At 37.2% G+C, this 18,626-nt stretch overlaps 1 protein-coding gene across 3 annotated transcripts; it reads right to left on the bottom strand.

Moving 5' to 3' along the window:
* Positions 1-665: 665 nt before the first annotated feature.
* On the bottom strand, positions 666-18,006 carry LOC104611249 (lipid phosphate phosphatase 2-like). Of its 3 annotated transcripts, XM_088902299.1 has the most exons (9): positions 17,734-18,006; positions 17,484-17,570; positions 10,738-10,962; positions 10,501-10,588; positions 10,286-10,395; positions 9,905-9,998; positions 9,480-9,668; positions 9,284-9,343; positions 666-1,054 (listed from the first exon to the last, which is right to left on the bottom strand). In XM_088902299.1, exons 3-9 carry the CDS (start codon positions 10,951-10,953, stop codon positions 867-869), a joined length of 945 nt encoding a protein of 314 aa, XP_088758425.1. In that variant the 5' UTR covers positions 10,954-10,962; positions 17,484-17,570; positions 17,734-18,006; the 3' UTR covers positions 666-866. The 3 variants fall into 3 exon arrangements, with proteins under 3 accessions (XP_088758425.1, XP_010276875.1, XP_088758426.1); XM_010278573.3 differs by lacking the exon at positions 17,484-17,570 and having other exon boundaries at positions 17,734-18,004; XM_088902300.1 differs by lacking the exons at positions 17,484-17,570; positions 17,734-18,006 and adding an exon at positions 17,202-17,355.
* Positions 18,007-18,626: the final 620 nt, after the last annotated feature.

Here is an 18,626-nt window from a genome sequence, read left to right as displayed (position 1 = left end):
TGATAGAATCCAAACCATATTAAAACAACACTAAACCGCAAAAAATGATTTGATCTAGTTTGGTTTGCATACCAAAGCAGTTTGATTTCGTCTGGAAATTTCTCAGGCTGTTATTTAGTGGTTTCGTATGAGATCTCCAAATCGCACCGAACCGTATAAGAAACCACACAAACCACAATAAAATGGTTTGATCTAGCTTTGTTTCTATACCAAAGCAGTTTGATTTGGTCTGGAAATTTCTCAGACCATCATTACAGGTTTTGTCTGAGATCTTCAAACCGCACCGAACTGGACTGTAAACACCACCCCTATAATTCATTAGGGTAAATGGAATACAAATGATTGGAATTCAGACCAATGCTGCAGGATTGGAATCCCAAGTTTGTAATGATCGCAGAATTGATATGATTTCCACAGTTCAAATACAAGAACTTAAGCTGCTAAGCTAATCGCCGTGGTTAAACTAGGAGGAAATATCTATATTATGGATGGGATAATCTAATGAGCATCAAGAACATCAAGAATGAAGAAGCAGTAGCCTCAACTCATGGGCTGAAAGATGAGGTCACAACTATTACTTTATAGGAATACGAACTGTTTAATTGAAAGAAATTCGTGTATAGTGACAATGTCATAATCAGATAATTTGGTAATCACACACAATCCACCTCAGACACCTCTCTTTATGGTGATGCTTTAAGATATAAAATCTCAGTCCATAAAAGAACCAGAAATGTTGGTGAATGAAGCATATGTATTAGCTGATTATCTGACCACAGTGAAAAACATGGCCAATAATGGTTCAGGTTTGATGTGGAGATTTGTACAAATCTACCATGTAAAGACTATTACATTCAACTTCAACATTAGTAACTCCTAGCAATTTCTGTTGCATCCAGAATTGGGCTTGTATCCCTTGTACTACGACGTGCAGGTTGGATGTAAACACCACACTCAACGTCTGACTGCTGTCTGTTAAGATGGTTGATAGAGTTTGTTGACTGACCATTTCCTGTCTCTGCCAACACCTGCAAATATGCATGACAGTGGCACCCTGCATGTCCAAAATGTATAAAAGCTTAGAAAATCAGTGGCATGGAGCTGACACCAATGGCACAAAGAAAATAAAATTCCTAGATGTGGGAGCAAAAATAAAATCAATTTTATTATAATGGCCACATCTAAAGACACCAGTTCATCCCCTGACAGCTTTAAGCTATGCCAAACCAAAATAGAAGATGGAAATCAGATGCCTCAACGATTGTATTAACCGTAACAAAGGCCAAAAGATATCAAATGTGACCAATGAGAAAGGTGGTTAACACCCACTGCCATCTTAAAAGTTAGTCACTTTTTTTAGAGGAAATGTGTTTTGTACTAATCAAAGCATATGGAGCAGCACAACACCCAGATGGCCTATCTCCAATAATTATCATGAGAACAGACACGGAACGTCTTGTGATAGGAATGCATAAAGGCCAAATCTCTGCACCAAGCTCACAACAGCTCTTTTTAAGGAACAGTAATTATTTCCCTGGGGATAAAGGCAAATACTTCATTTCCAAATTATGAATTCACTTTTAGCTTCAAGTCCTATCATAGTATCATCCATGAAAAAATAAGGGTAATTCTGTACATGAAAAAGTTGCCAAGTCAAACCCTTACAACTAAAATTTTATAAATGAACAACCTGTGCAATATAATAAAATTGACGAATTGGTTCCATAAGTAATAACTTTCTGAATAGTTTCCCATATATTATTATGTGTTTGATATGTCTTATATAGAATTTATACAATAGCTTTGTAAATAATAATAATAATAATAATAATAATAATAGTAATAATAATAATAATAATAATAATAATAATTTCATTGACCTTTTTAGAACCCATATAACAAAGACCATTGAAGCCTGCTGTAATAGTGGATTTATTGTCTTTCAACCTAAAGACTTGGCATTAAATCTTCTTACTCGTTTAAATAAGTGTATTTCGACCTGCAATTCAATCAAATGGTTGGACTGATTGACCTGTCATGGACCAAATTTATGGGTGTTTTTTGGGCAAAAAATCCATTGGCTTGGTCAACATCCTGATAACCTAACTGTTTGAACCATTGACCCATTTGACCCAATCGATGAATCACAGCTTAGACATTAATTCTTTTTTCCTACTTCTGTATGTTTCATTTCCATTGTTAATAAAACTAATTCTTATTTATCACACTTATTTTTCTTAAATCAATATATAATATTAGAGATGTGCCTGCTTTTTCTACAAACTTCTTTATTTTTTATAATTTTTTGCATTTTTTACTATTATTTGAGTATGATGCCATTGAAATATGGTTTTGTTTCTAGGTCTATTTTAAAACAGTGGTTTTTAATGGTGAGGAACAAAAACATTGGTTTTTATACCATTAAAATTATGGGCTATAGAGTTAATTAGCAGAATTTAATGGTGAGAAACCAAATTTCCTTGAATATAGGAGTTAACGAGAGGGAGTATGAGTTAATACCTAAAATGTGGAAGTTAATAAGAGAGAATAAAATGGATGAAAAGCAGTGAATTACATTTCCTACCTTCGAAATAAATAAGGGTCAATTTTAGAAATAGTGGCATTTAAGAGTAATAAAACATACATCTATATCTATACTATTATAAAAATCATAGAATTTCTTGAGAAAATATCAAAGTAATAAAATATACATCTATATCTATACCATTATTTTAAGACAGTATTAAAATAATTAGGTTGTAAAAGAATTTCTTGAGAAAGACCAATTTGGTCATTTCAAATCTCAAGGGTCAATTGGCCTTAATTCCTTGAAAACTGACATAACTCACTCAAATAGGCTGAAGCGATGCAGACATGGAAACGAGGAAAGAATCCATAGACAAAGAAATACAAAAAAAAAAAGTTGAAGACACAATCATATCATTTTTCTTTCATCCTGTTTTTTTGGGGTCAAAATTGCTCCATTTTGCATGATTGTCTACACAACAAGCTCAAAATCTTGTCAGCATGTTTTAAGGGAGTTATGCTCATTTTAGTGATAGAGTGTCAGTCAATGAGGATATGTGAGTGAGTTATGATCTTCGTTTTAAGATAAATAAATAAGAACATTCATTAATAATAATAAAAAGTACAAGAAGATCAGCCGATCAGGTGAAAAGTTATCACCAACAAACTACACAAATACACTCAGAAATAAACACTTTAAAAAATTAAAAAGCTAAACAACTTAAAACATCAGCTGAAATTCGAAGTGCGCCAGAAGTCCGAGCCAAAGTCTTCTCTTTTGAAGCCTTCAGATTCTGGAAGAATTAACATCCAATCCATAAGCTTTGCACTAATGACTGCAACTAGCCTTTCCTTGCTTTTCATCTTCCCAATAAACAGCAAAAGGGATACAGCTCCATAAAATTTTAGCTTTGATGTCCCCAAAAACTCTTGGGCATGACTCAAAGATCTCCATAGACCCACTAGGAAACCACCCACCCATTCTGAAAAGTTGGAAGAAATAGCGCCAAATTGCTTTCACAAAACTACAGCTCACCAACAGATGAAGGCTATTCTCTTCCTCCGAAAGACATAAAACATATCTGTTTGGCAAATGAAAAGTCTCTCTTCTTTAGCTTGCCTTGAGTAAGAATGTTGTCCATTGAGACCAACCAAGCAAAAGCCTATACTCTTGGGGGAACTAAGTTCCCCCAAATTCCTTGAACTGAAGAGGCTTCCACCTGATTTCTGACCAAGGCATATTGTAAAGAGACTTGATTGTAAAACTCCCATTCTTACACTCCTTTCACCATTTTGTATCCGCCCGCTCCAGATCAATCACTACTTCTTGCAATTTAGCCAGCAGCCCCAGCATTCTTCCACTTTCCAGTCCAGCAGAGGTCTTCTGAAGGTAGGACACCACACTACCACCCCTTGTCTTATCTCATAGCATTGAGAAATAGATAGCCCCTTTCTGCTCAAGCTATACAGCCTTGGACACACAACTCACAAAGTTTCCCCACACCTAACCAATCATCCTCCCAAAATCTTGCACTAGACCCATTACTCCACTTCCCACAAGAAAACAGCTGCAGAAACAAATAGTATCTCATAATTCCCTTCCACACGCTCACCCCATAAGCAGATCTCACCTCCCTTGCATCCCACCTAGACCTGTTCATGGGCCGGGCTCGGGCCGGGCTTTCACTCTGTATTAACAGATTTTTCTAAGGCCCAAGCCCGGCCCTCATAAAAAGCCCAAAGCCCGGGCCTGGGCCCGAGCCCGAAATTTAGCCCATGTTGTTACTACTGCTGAAGTGGCTGAATAGAGAGAGAGAGAGAGAGAGAGAAATTATAAAGAAAAAAATAAAAAAATGTATATATTAAGTTATAAATATATATATATATATATATTAATAAATATTATATTATTTATATATTTTATATAATATATAAAATACATATTATGTATTTTATAAAATATATAATGCTGAGTCGGGCCGGGCTGGGCTCGAGTCAGGCTTTTTTGACAAATCCCGAGCCCGGCCCGTAACACAATCGGGCTTACTATGTTAAGCCCGAGGTCAGGCCCGCGGATCTAATTACATGACCAAGCCCGACCAGGGTGCGGGCCGGGCCATCGGGCTACCCGGCCCATGAACAGGTCTAATCCCACCCAAAGTTCACTACCCCATACTTGCAGGCCACTACTCTTCTCCATAACTCTTCCCTCTCCCTCCCAAACCTCCAAATCCATTTCTCCAAGAATGCTTTGTTGAAAGTGCCCACTCTCCCCATTCCCAAACCCCTCATCTTTTTTAGCCTTACACACTCAATCCCAATTTACCAAATGAAATTTCTTTTTTCCACCTTTACATTCCATAAAAAATCCCTATGAAGCTTTTCTATCTCTTCTATCCCTGATGCTGGAACCTTAAGGAGGGACAAATGGTAAATCAACCTTTGCTCAATTCTATCCAAAACAGGTTGCCAAATGGAAGAGGCAAGTCGCAATAGCCCTTACCCCAATAGGCAGACCTAAGTGAAGAGGAACTCACTGATTAGGCAGCCTGACAAACCAGCACACTCCACCAAAACTAACGGTTGAACGTCATCCACTCTAATCATAACAGTTCTACTGAGATTAATCTTTAACCCAGACAATGGCTGAAAACATTTGACTCGATCTTAGCACCTGCTCCATTGACGCATCTAAAAAATCAGGGTATCATCAGCATATTGAAGATATGTAATGCTCAGCCTTTCTTTTCCCAATCTGAAGCCATTAATCAAACCATCTTCCACCCCTCTATTCACCAACTTGCTCAAAACTTCCACAACTAGCACAAATACCATGGAGAAAGGGGGTCCCCTTATTGACCAAAAAGGGGAGGGGGGTACCCTTGTCTCAAACCCCTTGAAGCATCAAAGAATTTTGTTGAGACCACATTCACTAAACCTAAAAAGAAATCGACGAGACACATGCAAACATCCAACTCCTCCATTTTTCCCTTAAACCCACTCTTCCCAATACTTCCTCTAGAAAACCACATTCCACATGATCATATGCCTTCTCCAAATCAGTTTTACAGATCATCCCTCCCTCCCCACTTCTATTTCTCACATCCAGACATTCACTTTCTATTAAAACCCCATCTAATATTTGTCTCCCTTGAACATATGCCATTTGCATAGGACCCACAACCAAATACAAAAACATTCTCCATCCACAGCTCCTTGAACATTTCCATCATATCTTTTTTAATCATATTCTAGCACTTCTTAAAATAACAAAATTTAGAACCCATCCAGCCCAAGTGCCTTATCCCCTTTCATATTCTTAATTGTGCTCCATATTTCCTCCTCATCAAATTCCTTTTCTATCCATACCTTCAAACCCTACTTCAACCTTACAAACTCCAAGCCCCCCAGATGGAAACTTCTTCTAGGTAGTGCTTTGTACAGGTTCACATAAAACTTGTGTATTTCCTCTGCAATACCCTGCTGGTCATCTATAATTCTCTTCCCTTCCTCCAACCTCTTAGTATTCCTTCTTCTTCTCCCCCTAACGATAGCCTGAGAAAAAGCAATATTTTCGTTCCCATCTTTCACCCACGAAACCCTTGATTTTTGCCTCCAAGAATCTCCTCAAAACAAATTAACCTGTCCAGCTCCCCTCCTAAAGCCTCTCTTTCTTCCCTGCCTTCTCAAGATAGATTATCCTCCTCTTCCAACCTGTCCAGCTCTGCCATCTTCCCCAAAACTTCCTTCTTTCTAACCCTGTCTTATTTCATAGCACTTTCAAATGATCCTTTCTTGGTAACGGAAAAGCCAGACAGGACACCACATTTCAACCCCTTGTCTTATCTGATAACATTGAGAAATAGACAGCCCCTTTCTGCTCAAGCTATACAGCCTTGGACACAGCTCATCCCCCACTTTCCACGAGAAAAGCAGCTGCAGCAACGAATAATATCTCATAACACTCTTCCACACTCTTACCCCACCGAAAGTTCACCACCCTATACATGTAGGTCACTACTATTCTCCATAATTCTTCTCTCTTCCTCCTGAACCTCCAAACCCATCTTACCCAACAAGGCTTTGTTGAAAGTGCTTACTCTCCTTATTCCCAAACCCCCATCATTTTTAGCCCTACACACTCAATCCCATTTTACAAAATGATTATTTTTTTCAGTAATGAAATTTATACCTTACCTTTTCTCAGAAAAATAAAAAATAAAAAATAAAAAACAGGATTTGGGTCTTCTTATTTCTTTGGTCAATCTTAGAATTGTTTTGGGATTTTTTAGTTGTAATATGATTACTAAAGTTTTATGAAAGTTATTTTAGGAGCTAGAGGTCCTTATCTTGTGTCCCTATGGGTTACCTATTTTAGGAGCTAAAGTTTAAAGTAGTGAGAAATCTAGAATTTGCTTTGGGTCAGTTTCCTAGTTGAAATGGTCATTATAATTAGAACTTAAGACTCAAATTAATGGAATGAAAATTTATATTGAAGTTTCTTGCAAATAATAGTGCCTTATCTCTCTTTTTCTTCTAAAGATGCAACTTTTATTTCTCTTTCTTCTCTATTTTAGATATTATCTCTTTCTCTTCTTCACCCACCATGTACATTCTACTGGGACTTTCTCCTTTACATCCTACATCGGACATGTTTTGAGAGAGGTATAGCCAATTTACAGATAATGAGTCAGTTTATGATGGGATTATGTCTTTCTATTTCTTTGGTCAATCTTGGAATTGTTTTTTGGTTTACCAAGTAGTAGTTGGATTAGTAATTGATATTTCAAGTTGTTTTAAGAGTTGGAATCCATATTTGAGATTTGAGAGTCCATATAGGTCACCAATAGGTTTGCCTTAGTTCTAAAGCAATTAACGGTTGCTTTTGGTCAGTTTCCCAGTCCAAATAATTGTATTCTGTAAAGGAAGATCTAATCCCTTATGTCAAGTCTATAAACAGAGCCATTGTAATTGAAATTTTAGATGAGAATTAGTGGAATGAAAAGTGTGTTTTTGAATTTATCTAGAGGTAAGAGTCTGGTTTTCTTCTTTCTCCCTCTTTTCTCTTTATCTGCAATCTTTCTTCTATTTATCTTATCGCTTTCAGATCTAAATCTCATAATTCAAAGGGTTCAACTATGATACTGGGAAAAACTTATAACCAATTGACCAGTATCATAAATGTGTTAACCAATCATGTGCTATTCATCAAAATTCTTGGGGGATTTTGATTGGTCAATGTTCTTCCGCATCATATCTTTCCAGCATCATAGATTTACCCTAATTCAAAACCTTAATTTCTCTTATTCCCACGATATGAAGATCATAGGAATTTTCTCTTTTACATACTAAATTAAAATCAATCAAATTTTACAACAGAAAAGCACATTTTCTCATAAAACAATTTTTCTAAGCCCCTTTGACTTATATCGTCCTAATCTAACTTTTCAAAACATATCTCCCCCTGTTGTTCTGATAGAGCAGGTCCCCATTACATTGCATCCCACTCACTATAATACCTATATAATCGTACAAGCCTAGTGTACCTGTGCTAGATACGTACCTATCAGATATGGTAAAGATACTGCATGGATACTTCTAGATATACTTTATAGCATTAACACTTATAATATATGCAAAATGGTACTTTTTGTTTTGGTATTCGGTGTTATGCACTACTAAACCTCCCCTTGACCCCTTTTCTCCCCAAAGTGGTGGTTGTGGGATTTGATTCCGCATCACTGCTGGAACAAACCAGCTAATACACCAACAAGCCACCTCTTGGTTGGTATGGTACATTTTAATATATTACACTAAAAAAATCTGCACATGTTTGGCAAGACATAGTTTTCAGAAATGACATTTAGCAACAAAGGCTAGATTTAAATATTTGCTCTTAAACCAGAGGTTAAGAGCAATTTGTATATAGTGCTGGAAAAAGAAAATTGAAATATGGAGGTCAAGAGCCATTGTAATACAACACAAGGCTCTGAAGTTCACTCTTCCTAGAGTTTCTGCCTATAGAAAGACCTAGAGAGCACAAAGGTCATTAAGAGGGGTCACAATCTAGCACCCTAAGCGTACTATAACACTAACCTCCAAAATAATACCCACCAGACGACTTTCTGATCAAAGAGTATAGATTCTTCACACCCTAAGTAGGCATGAATCATCTCGAAGCTAAAAACTATTTTTTGAAACTGAGGTGCCACCAATATTTTTAGTTCCCTTTTCTTCTTTTATAATTTGATTACATTTGATTTAGTGGCTATGGATGGAGATTGAATAAGTTGGAACACCATAAATCAAACACAAAGTATATGTCTTATTTTTTGTTGCAGGTGCTGGTACTTGCTACTGTTCCTCGTGAGTATTCTAGGTTGGTACCCCAATGGCATGGTTATGCTGTCGGAGCATGGTGCTTTAATTATAAGATCAAATTCTCATTCCAAGTTTCAAGAAAAGCCCTCATGTTATTAAAAGTCAATATACTAAATGCACCTGCATCTCAGGTCTCCTAAAGTAGTCATGGCAGATAGCCAGACACCTCAGAACTCAGAAGTCACAGCAATGTTGGAGACCAATACCTTTTTATATGATAAAGTAGGGTACCCAACAAATATTTACAAATATCTTCAATAAATATGGAACTTTGGACCATTTAACCAAAAAAAATGGAACTATGGACTAATAGCCAAAAAGGAAAACTTATGTATATCTTCAATAAATATGGATTAAAGAATAAAAATAAACATACCATCCATGTCATATGGAGGTGGAAAGAACTGCAAATAACAAAACGAAGCTACAGTTATGCCTGCACAAAATGAAAAAAAAAAGGAATAGATAATAAGTTCATTAACTAACAACAAATGATTGCTGTATAAAATCAGAATTCCTTTGGCCAACAAATGCACCAAAAGAAACTAAATTTGATCATTAGAGGTGCATACCTATAAGACTTCCAGCAAATACATCTTGCCAATGATGCCAATAATCGTCAACTCGGGAAATGCCCACAAGAGCTGCAACAAGCAAGGGAAGGAAGACAACACAGAGTTTTGCAACATGACCCCTGCGGTCAAATACTTTAATTTTTCCTGAAATATACAATGCAAGAAAACTAAGACCTGCAAAAGACCCTGCATATATATCAATAGAACCCAATCAGACCAACCCTGTAAGAATAAGCAAAGAGATGTCTGAGTGTCTCCATAATGTCCTGAATAAACTATGTAATCAGAAAAATAAAGGACAAATTAAGTTCCTAAGAACGACCCTATGGACCCAATTACTTACATTAGGAAAAATAGAAAGACTTCACAAACAACATACTTTCCTTATACACTATGTATTATCATCTGATTGTGCTACTTACATGAAGTATGCCCACTAGGAAAACTTTTGTGCCCCTCCTTGATGACACTTTTGTCCCCATGACAGATAACATTCTTAGTCACATTATCAAACACCTGGATGTGCATATCATTTTCACAAAAAAAAAATGCAGGTCATTAGTAGTATGTAATCTTAGCAAGGTACTAGTACACACACAAATAAATAAGTAAATATATGCATTCAGGTAGAGAGAAAAAGAGAGCTATGACTACTGTAAGAACTAAGAACACCAAAATTTTGGTTGAATCTAACCACCAAATTGCATCCATGGTACATACAGATCCAAATATGTGCATAAGTGAATACACACACATACATGGAGAGAGAGAGAGAGAGAGATTCTCTGAAAATGAAAACATACCCCCTTTCCATCCGGGAAACAACGCCAAAAGAAGTCAGGTCGAGGCCGACCAACAGCATCTTTGATTGCATCCGTTAAAACCCCGGTTATCAACACAGAAAATAGAAGGCCTGGGTTAAATATGTAAAAAATTCAGCACTATAGACATGTAGCTTTAACATGCAAACAACAGTAATTTATTTAAAGAAATCCAGAAAAAAAGACACAAGAGCTACCCAATATGGCTTGATGCAAATCAAAAACATCCTTTTTGTAAATGTAGTACACAAAAAATATTGCAAAAGGCAACAATATTGCGAGGACCTGTTATAAGAAGGGGAAAAAACTTTAGAGAAAGACAGTTCACCTGTTTCTTTTATAACTTATAAGTAAAATGAATTCAATTTCTAGAGGAAGCAGAGTTTTCTGAATATAATAACAAAGGTGAGATATTTTTAGAATGGGAAACATACTGGGACAGCCCAAAAGGGCACAGTATTGCTTTTCAGCGGGTACTTCAGATCTGTCATCATGTCCTCACCAACAAAGCGGTGAAATGGCTCTATAACATTCAACACTACCTCTACCACTACAAGGAGTAGAAGTATTAACCAATCATGCATATGTACTCTTGCCACTCTAACTCCATGGGATCTTATAGTGTGAACACCCAACTGAATCTCTGGCATTTTCACAAACTATAAGAAAAATAGAAAGGTCAGTTAAGTGAAGAAAATTTTAATGATTTTAAGAAAACTGAAGTGCTACATTATGATAAAATAGTTCAAGTTTTACTCCAGTGCTAAACATGAAAAATGAATTTAAAGAATAAAAAAATTATGCATAAGTTTCCTTAAAAAGAACATTATGGTCTTATTGTTTTACAAGACTGATGAGCAGGGAATCTCACTAATCAACTTGAATTCATTAGTCATCAAGTCAAAATGAGGAAGACAATTTGCTGGAACCAAACACTAAAAACATAATTCAGGCAGTTGTAGATACAATGTTACAACTGCATATGCTACAAAACTTAAATTAGGATTAACTCAGCCAATGATTCCATAGAAATATAGAAAAGTTATGCATTCTAGGACATAATCCCATATTTTCTTTTAATATATTTTTTAAATTCAAATTTTATTAAACAAATGTACCATAAATAGTTGTAGTCTTGTTATTGGTCCCAATTATCTGGGGTATTGGGAGGGATGGGTTGAAACGGCCTAACCTATGGCACTATGGAATTTTTAGCACAAAATGAACATTTTCAAACTTTACTGATCAAAAAGAAAAAAAAAATGGATGCTTTCAAACCTGATCCCACATTCTATTGCTTGTCAGCCCAAATATAAGTTATAATATTGCAATATTTTCATAATAAATATGATAGAGAGAGAAAGAGAGAAAGAAACATGGAACTTTATAAAAACTGGTGAGGCTGATATTAATAGAAATGAAATCACATATTCCAAGACCCATTACTTATGGACTGATGTTGGAGAAGTAACTGGTAAATGGCAATTAAGGATTTAGTATTCAATTCAATTGATAATTGTAGCATAGTGTAGTTAAAAGTCTAATGACTGAGGGAAAAGAGCCTCTGATCCAGGGAGGATGAATAACAAAATGGTGATGGCCAGTATCTACCAGGACAAAGTAGTTCCTATTATCATATATGCCCAAACAATGGTTATTAATCAACATATACTGCAAACGTGACGATCTTGGGAAAAATCCATAAGGAAAGGTGGTACTGAGGTAGGATATAATCAACATATGCTGCAAATGTGACTTGATCTTGGGAAAAACCCATGAGTCACCATGCATTGTGTTACCACTAACACTTCTACAGCCTATACCAGTCGCAATCACCTTGTAGCAGGGAGAACCTAAAGTTTCCAATTGACTGCAAAATTTTAAGAGGCAATATCAGAAAAATTTACTCTCTAAATTGGTGGTTGATGATGTAACACTCACCCAACAATCTGAGATAGTTGGGGCCTTTGTGGATCACTTCAAATCTATTTATAGGAGACCCCTAAATGGAAGAATTTGGCTAGAAGGGTTGGATTGGCCAAAGGTACCTGAGGAGCTTAAGGTGTGGCTTGAAAGGAGATTTGAGTTGGAAGGAAAAAAAAGAAGCTGCTTTGCACCAGGACCAGATGGTTTTTACAATGGCTTTTTACCAAGATTGTTGGGACATTTTGAAACATGACCTTCAGAGAGTCTTCAATGATTTTTTTGAGAGGGGTGTAATAAACCCAGGGTTGAATTCTACCAAAATAGCTTTGGTTCCAAAGAAGAGTGGTGTTATTCATCCTAAGGAGTTCAGACCTATCAGTTTGGTAAACAACCTTTACAAAATCATTGTTAAGGTGCTCTCAAGGAGAATTAGGGTTGTGCATCCTCACCTCATTTCCCAGAATCAATGTGCCTTTGTTAGTAATCGGCAAACAACGGATTAGATCTTAATAGCCAATGAGAGTGTAGAGGACTTGAAAAGAAGTGGGAGAAAAGGAATCATGTGTAAGTTGGATCTAGAGAAGGCTTATGACTTGGTGGATTGGTCCTTCTTACTGCAAGTCTTGGAAAATTTTGGGTTTGGGGCTAAATGGTGTAAGTGGATTCAAGGTTGTATAGACTCTTGCCATTACTCTATTTTTGTGAATGAAGTAGTGATAGATCATTTCCCTACAATTAAGGCCTTAGGCAAGGGGACCCCCTCTCCCCATTTCTATTTACATTAATTGCTAAAGTTTTGGGCAGACTAATAACTAGGAAAGATTCTAGACACCTAGTGAGGGGATGGAAAGTTGGCAAAGATAGGGTACCAATCACCCACCTATAGTTTGCCAATGATACCATTCTATTTTGTGAAGGTGAGGAGCTTAGATGGGTTAGGAATTTGAAATTGGTGGTGCAACTCTTTGAAAAAATGTCGAACTTAAGAGTGAATTTTGACAAAAGTTGTGTGGTGGGGATCAATATGGATGAGAGAGACTTGGCTGAGAGGGCAGAAATTCTAGGATGTGTAACCTCTGAGTAGCCTATAAATTATCTTGGTTTGCCTTTAGGAGATAATCCGAGAAATAATAGTTTTTTGAACCCGATGGTGGATGAGTTCACTAAGAGAGGGGCTAGCTTCGTGGAAGAGGAATTACCTTTTCTTTGGTGATAGAATCACTTTGATTAAGTCTACCTTGACCAACTTGCCAATTTACTCATATGTATTTAGGATCCTAAAAGGAGTAAGCAAGGTGTTGGAAAAATTGATGAGAGACTTCTTGTGGGAACCGAGGGAAGAAAAAAGAGATCATAGAGTTGGGCAGGAGGTGGTCTAAGGAGGTGGGTGGATTGGGGATAAGAAGTATTCAAAGGAGAAATGAGGCTTTACTTGGGAAATGGTTATGGAGGCTACCAAGGGAGGATGATAAGTGATAGACTAAGGTGATTGTGAGCATTCATGGGCAAATTGCAAATGGCTAAGATGTTGGAGTTTTGGCAAGGGCTACATGAGCTTCTCCTTGGAAATCTATACACGCCATTCTTCCTTCTTTCTTGCCATTCATCAGGTATGACTTATGTTTTCGAAACCGGGTAAAGTTCGGGGAACATACTTGGGTGGGAGATGTGAGTCATGTGACCTTGAAAGAACAATTCCCTTCCTTGTATTCCATCTCTGTGTTTAAAAATGAGCCTGTGTCCACCTTTGTGGTACCTTCAGATTCATTTCTTGGCTTTGATTGGGATCTGGGTTTGAAAAGGGGCCTTAGGGATGCTAAAGTCAGCCATGTTTCTACTTTAATTCAGACCTTGGGTGGGGTGGTATTGGACCCAAGGAGAAGGGGTAGTAGACTTTGGACTCTGACCTCTTCTGGTGAGTTTTCTTGTGCTTCCTTTTTTAAGGCCTTAACACAACCCTCTGATAGCTCGGTATAGCCCTTCGGACCTTCTAGTTCTAGAAGTTTGGGGCAAGCCGATTCCCCCAAGGATTGGTGCATTTTGTTGGGAAGCCTTTCTGGGAAGATGTAACACTTGTGACTTGCTGCAAAGAAAAAGACCAAATTGGTGCCTATCCCCTAATTGGTGTATCCTTTGTAAGGCAAATGGTGAGAGTTGATACCACTTAATAATATATCTTGCTCTCTTGTTTCATATATTTGGGAATGGTTTCTCTCTTTATTTGGTTGTAGATGGATGATTCCGCCAAATGTACAAAGCTTGTTTGCCTCTTCCTTTTTTTAGGTGGCCAAAGAAGAGGGGTAGAATTCTTTGGAGATGTGTTAGAGCTGCCATATGTTGGACCATGTGGGAGGAAAGAAATTCAAGGATCTTTAATGAAAAGGAGAGGAATAAGGAGGTCCTTATTGAAACAATTACTATTAGAGTGGTGCATTGGGTGAAATTTCTAGATTTATTTGGGAATATATCCATAGATATGATAAGAAGAAATTGGAAGGAAGTGGCCAACTCAGCACCTGCTAAAACCAAGATAAGTTCCATTTGGTCTCCCCCGGCCTCTGGCTTCTTTACTAAGATGAACTTTGATGGGAGTAGTGAAGGTAATCCTGGGCAATGTTTTAAAATGCGGAGGCGTGACGTGAGGCGTGAGGCGTAGTTTAGAACGCAAGAGGCATAAGCCTCCTTAAGAGGAGGGGTTTAGGAGGAGGAAGGGGAAGAGGATGAAGAGGAAGCGAGGATCTCATTTTTTCTTTATTTTTAATAAAAATCTTTTATATTAAGAAGAACAAAGATGCATAACATTAGTTGAAAGGGGGGGGTCTTGTCGAAAGAGAAGAGTGGTCTTTGGAAGTTTGCTAACGAAAAAAGAATGTTCAATTGGCTAGAACAAGGTGTGGACATTCAGTTTCAATGGGTAAAAAGGTGTGCTAACTCTTTTTCAGACACCCTTGCTAAGCAAGGGGTGGGAAGGGAACAACCATTCTAGGCCCTTCTGTAATTGAATTATATTTCTTTGGGGAGGGTCAAGAGAGTTTACCCCTCACTAGTCCTTTGTACTTCTTTCTATATTGAAAGTTTAATTAAAGTTCTGTTATTGATCAAAAAAAATATATCTTGCTCATGTCAAAGGTTAACTCTAGTCCATCCCAACTACTTTTTCAATATCAATTGATGGTGGATCAGTTGGTAGGATCTCTGGCTTGTTGTAGAAGAGACCTCCCCACGCCCCAAAAGCCACAAAAAAAAACTACTTTTTCTATTTAAGTTCACATCTGAATCTAGTGAAAAGAAGCCCAGAAGCATAGCTGTCAAGGCACCTAGGCAACAAGGCACCCTTGGGAGTCTCGCCTCACCTAATCGCCAAGCAGTTTTCTATAGCGTGTTATAACAAACTTTTATATTCTTAATTTTTTGAGGTTATAATTATAAAATAGACATTTTTATAATAAGAAATAGGGGTTCAGCCCCTATAACAGAAATAGGGGTTCAGCCCCTATATTTTTCGAATTTTCTTTTTTTTTTCTCATGAATATGTTGGAATTTGTTGATTTTCTACACCTTAACATGAAGTTTATACTTTTCTTATGAAAATTATGGATATTTATTAAGGAAATATGATTATGGAACCTAGGGAACTACCCTAGGATACATGTTTTTACTTAAATAAAAAACATAGCCTAGGCGACTAGGCGCCCCCCTGTCACTTTGGTGTCTTGAAAACTATGCCCACATTTTTATTTTTGTAAGTGGTGAATTCATTAAAGGGAGAACCCCACCAAAACGACTAAGAGTTGAGACTGCTGAGTAGGGGTGAGCAAAAAAAACTGAAAAACCGAACCGACCAAAATCGAATCGAAAAATCAGTTAACCAAACCGGTCGGTTCGGTTTCGGTTAACCATTTAAAAAAAACAGCAATTAACTGAACCAACCGATATATATACAGTAATATATATTTATATAATATTATATATATATATATTAATATTATATATTATGTTTTATTTTTTTTTTTTGAAAATCTACTAAGACTTTTCAGTTCGCCAATCTGGCAGACTGGCAGCCAGACTAGTGAACAGCCTGTTTGACACCCACGCCTTTCCCTTTTCCCTTTCTTTCCCTCTCTCTCTCTGAGCTCTCTCTCTCTTGGACTCTCACTCTCTCAGACTCCCACTCTCCCAGTCCCAGTTCTCTTCTTCATTCTTCCCCAACGGACTGACAAGCAATGGCCTTCAGCACTCCGCCCTCCAACCGAATCACCAATGGCCTCCGACATTGGCGATCCCTCCTACTTTGGTGACACTAGCGATCCCTCCTGCTTCCACAACAGCCTAAAACCTGTCGTGCCTTTCCCTTTTCCCTTTCTTTCCCTCTCTCACTCAGTGCTCTCTCTCTCTTTCGGACTCTCACTCTCTCAGACTCCCACTCTCCCAGTTCTCTTCTTCGTTCTTCCACAACGGACCGACGGCCTTCGGCGCTCCGCCCTCCGACCGAATGACCGACGGCCTCCGACACTAGCGATCCCTCCTACTTCTGTGACACTCTCTCAAACTCCCCACTCTCTCCCAGTTCCCACTTTTTTTAATTTTGAGGCATAAAAAAAAACCGAAAAAACCGTGGTTAACCGGTTGCATCGGTTCAGTTTTGGTTCGGTTAAATTTTAATACCGAACAAGTCGGTTCAGTCCAGAAAATCACCAACCGAACCGTGAGCACCCCTACTGCTGAGTGGAGGTTCTGAATCAAAAATACAAGGTGCTACTTCTTCGAGCCATATTTGCTACATTGTGCGCAATAGAGTTTTCAGATCTTTTTACATACAAAAAAAGTACATAACTAAAAAGAACAGCAGATACCTAACTCATGTTAAAACACATAATCTAAACAATAACGAAAAGGCACATAAATCAGTCGAAACCAAAGAAACTTCTTCGCAACACCTAGCAGACAATAACTTTGTGGCATTTAGTATTACCTGATTTCCCAGACCAAAATGATGTCTCCCAGTTTCGTGAACCAATTTCGAACATAAGTGATTTATCAGATAGTTCAACGCAAAAAAACCAAAAACTATATACGCTTGAAAGGTGGTTCAACAAAGAAAACAATCTTCCAATCATATCTACCGACGTTATTGGTGTCATCTATTTGTAACCCACAAGAATGAGCATTGCTATCATGTTTTAAATGTGAATGTTTTACTAAACTAAATAAAGAAAACTGCATTTCTGAATCATAACCCGATCAGAACACGTACGTGAATAGAATTTAATAATAGGGTTTCTCCGTATCAATTTCAAACACATAAAATAATCGCAATCAATCTGAAATAGACATTTCCAACCTGTATACAACAAAACCTTTTTCTCAACAACCGCCAAAACGGAATTTCAAAATACTGAAGGACGAACGAGATTGCAGACTCGGTAAATTCATCATATAAAGATCGTTACTGAGCTTTGAAAAGAAAGTAAAGAAGGATAGAAAGTATGGGTAAAAGAACAGACCTGAACAAAATCAGAAGAACGAAAATGTCGTAAAAATGAGGCTCAACTCAAAAGCTATGGTGAGAACCGGGGAGATGAAATGGAGGAACCGAGGAAATGAGGAATTATTTTGCCTTGTTTTTTCGTCCCTTTCTAATGTGTAACAGAAACAAAACAAACAACTAATTAATTTGAATCTCTCCAGCTCCAGGCTACACAAAGAAACAAAGGGCGAGAGACGAGAGTGGTCATTGTTGGTCAATGAAAAACAAAAGACAGACAAAGCAAACATTAAAGCGAAAGCTGGCACATTAATTGGATGGGCTTGCAAATTTAAATATATTCCATATTTTTTGTTCAAATTTGGATCGGTTAATTATTGAGCGGTAAATCATGGATTACCATCCAGAACATTGGGGGAAGTGACTCGGCTCCGTTTGTTTGCAATACAAACACCAAATTGGGTATATTAAAAATGTATTTTTTTTATATTTTTGTACATTGAAAATATAACATTATTGTACCTATTTTTTTGGATACAATTTTATATTCTTTTTGATAATTAATTTTTTAACCAAAGTTAAAGGTATTGGAGCATTTAATTATTGAGCCCACACTTATCACTGATTTTAAAAGTACAAGATGAGTGCAAAAACAATTTAAAATCCGAACCGTATTTACATTCATGAAGGGAAAAGAGGATAATATGTAATATACATATTTGCGTTTGCATTGCAACCAAACGCAACCTTAGTCTTACACCCCCAAGGACAAAGACCACCGGAACTTATATAGATTCTACTAACTTTAATTTATTCTCCTCTCTACTGACCCAATTAAAAGACACCACCTGTCTCTACCCATGTTACAAGAGATTTAGCCTTCTAACAACCCACTAAACCTTAACCTCCATT

This window comes from Nelumbo nucifera, chromosome 3 (assembly GCF_055504915.1).
Source record: "Nelumbo nucifera cultivar China Antique chromosome 3, China Antique-T2T, whole genome shotgun sequence".
NCBI lineage: Eukaryota > Viridiplantae > Streptophyta > Magnoliopsida > Proteales > Nelumbonaceae > Nelumbo > Nelumbo nucifera.
The sequence above is the reverse complement of the archived record's forward strand: the minus strand, read 5'-3'. Positions and strand labels throughout refer to the sequence as shown.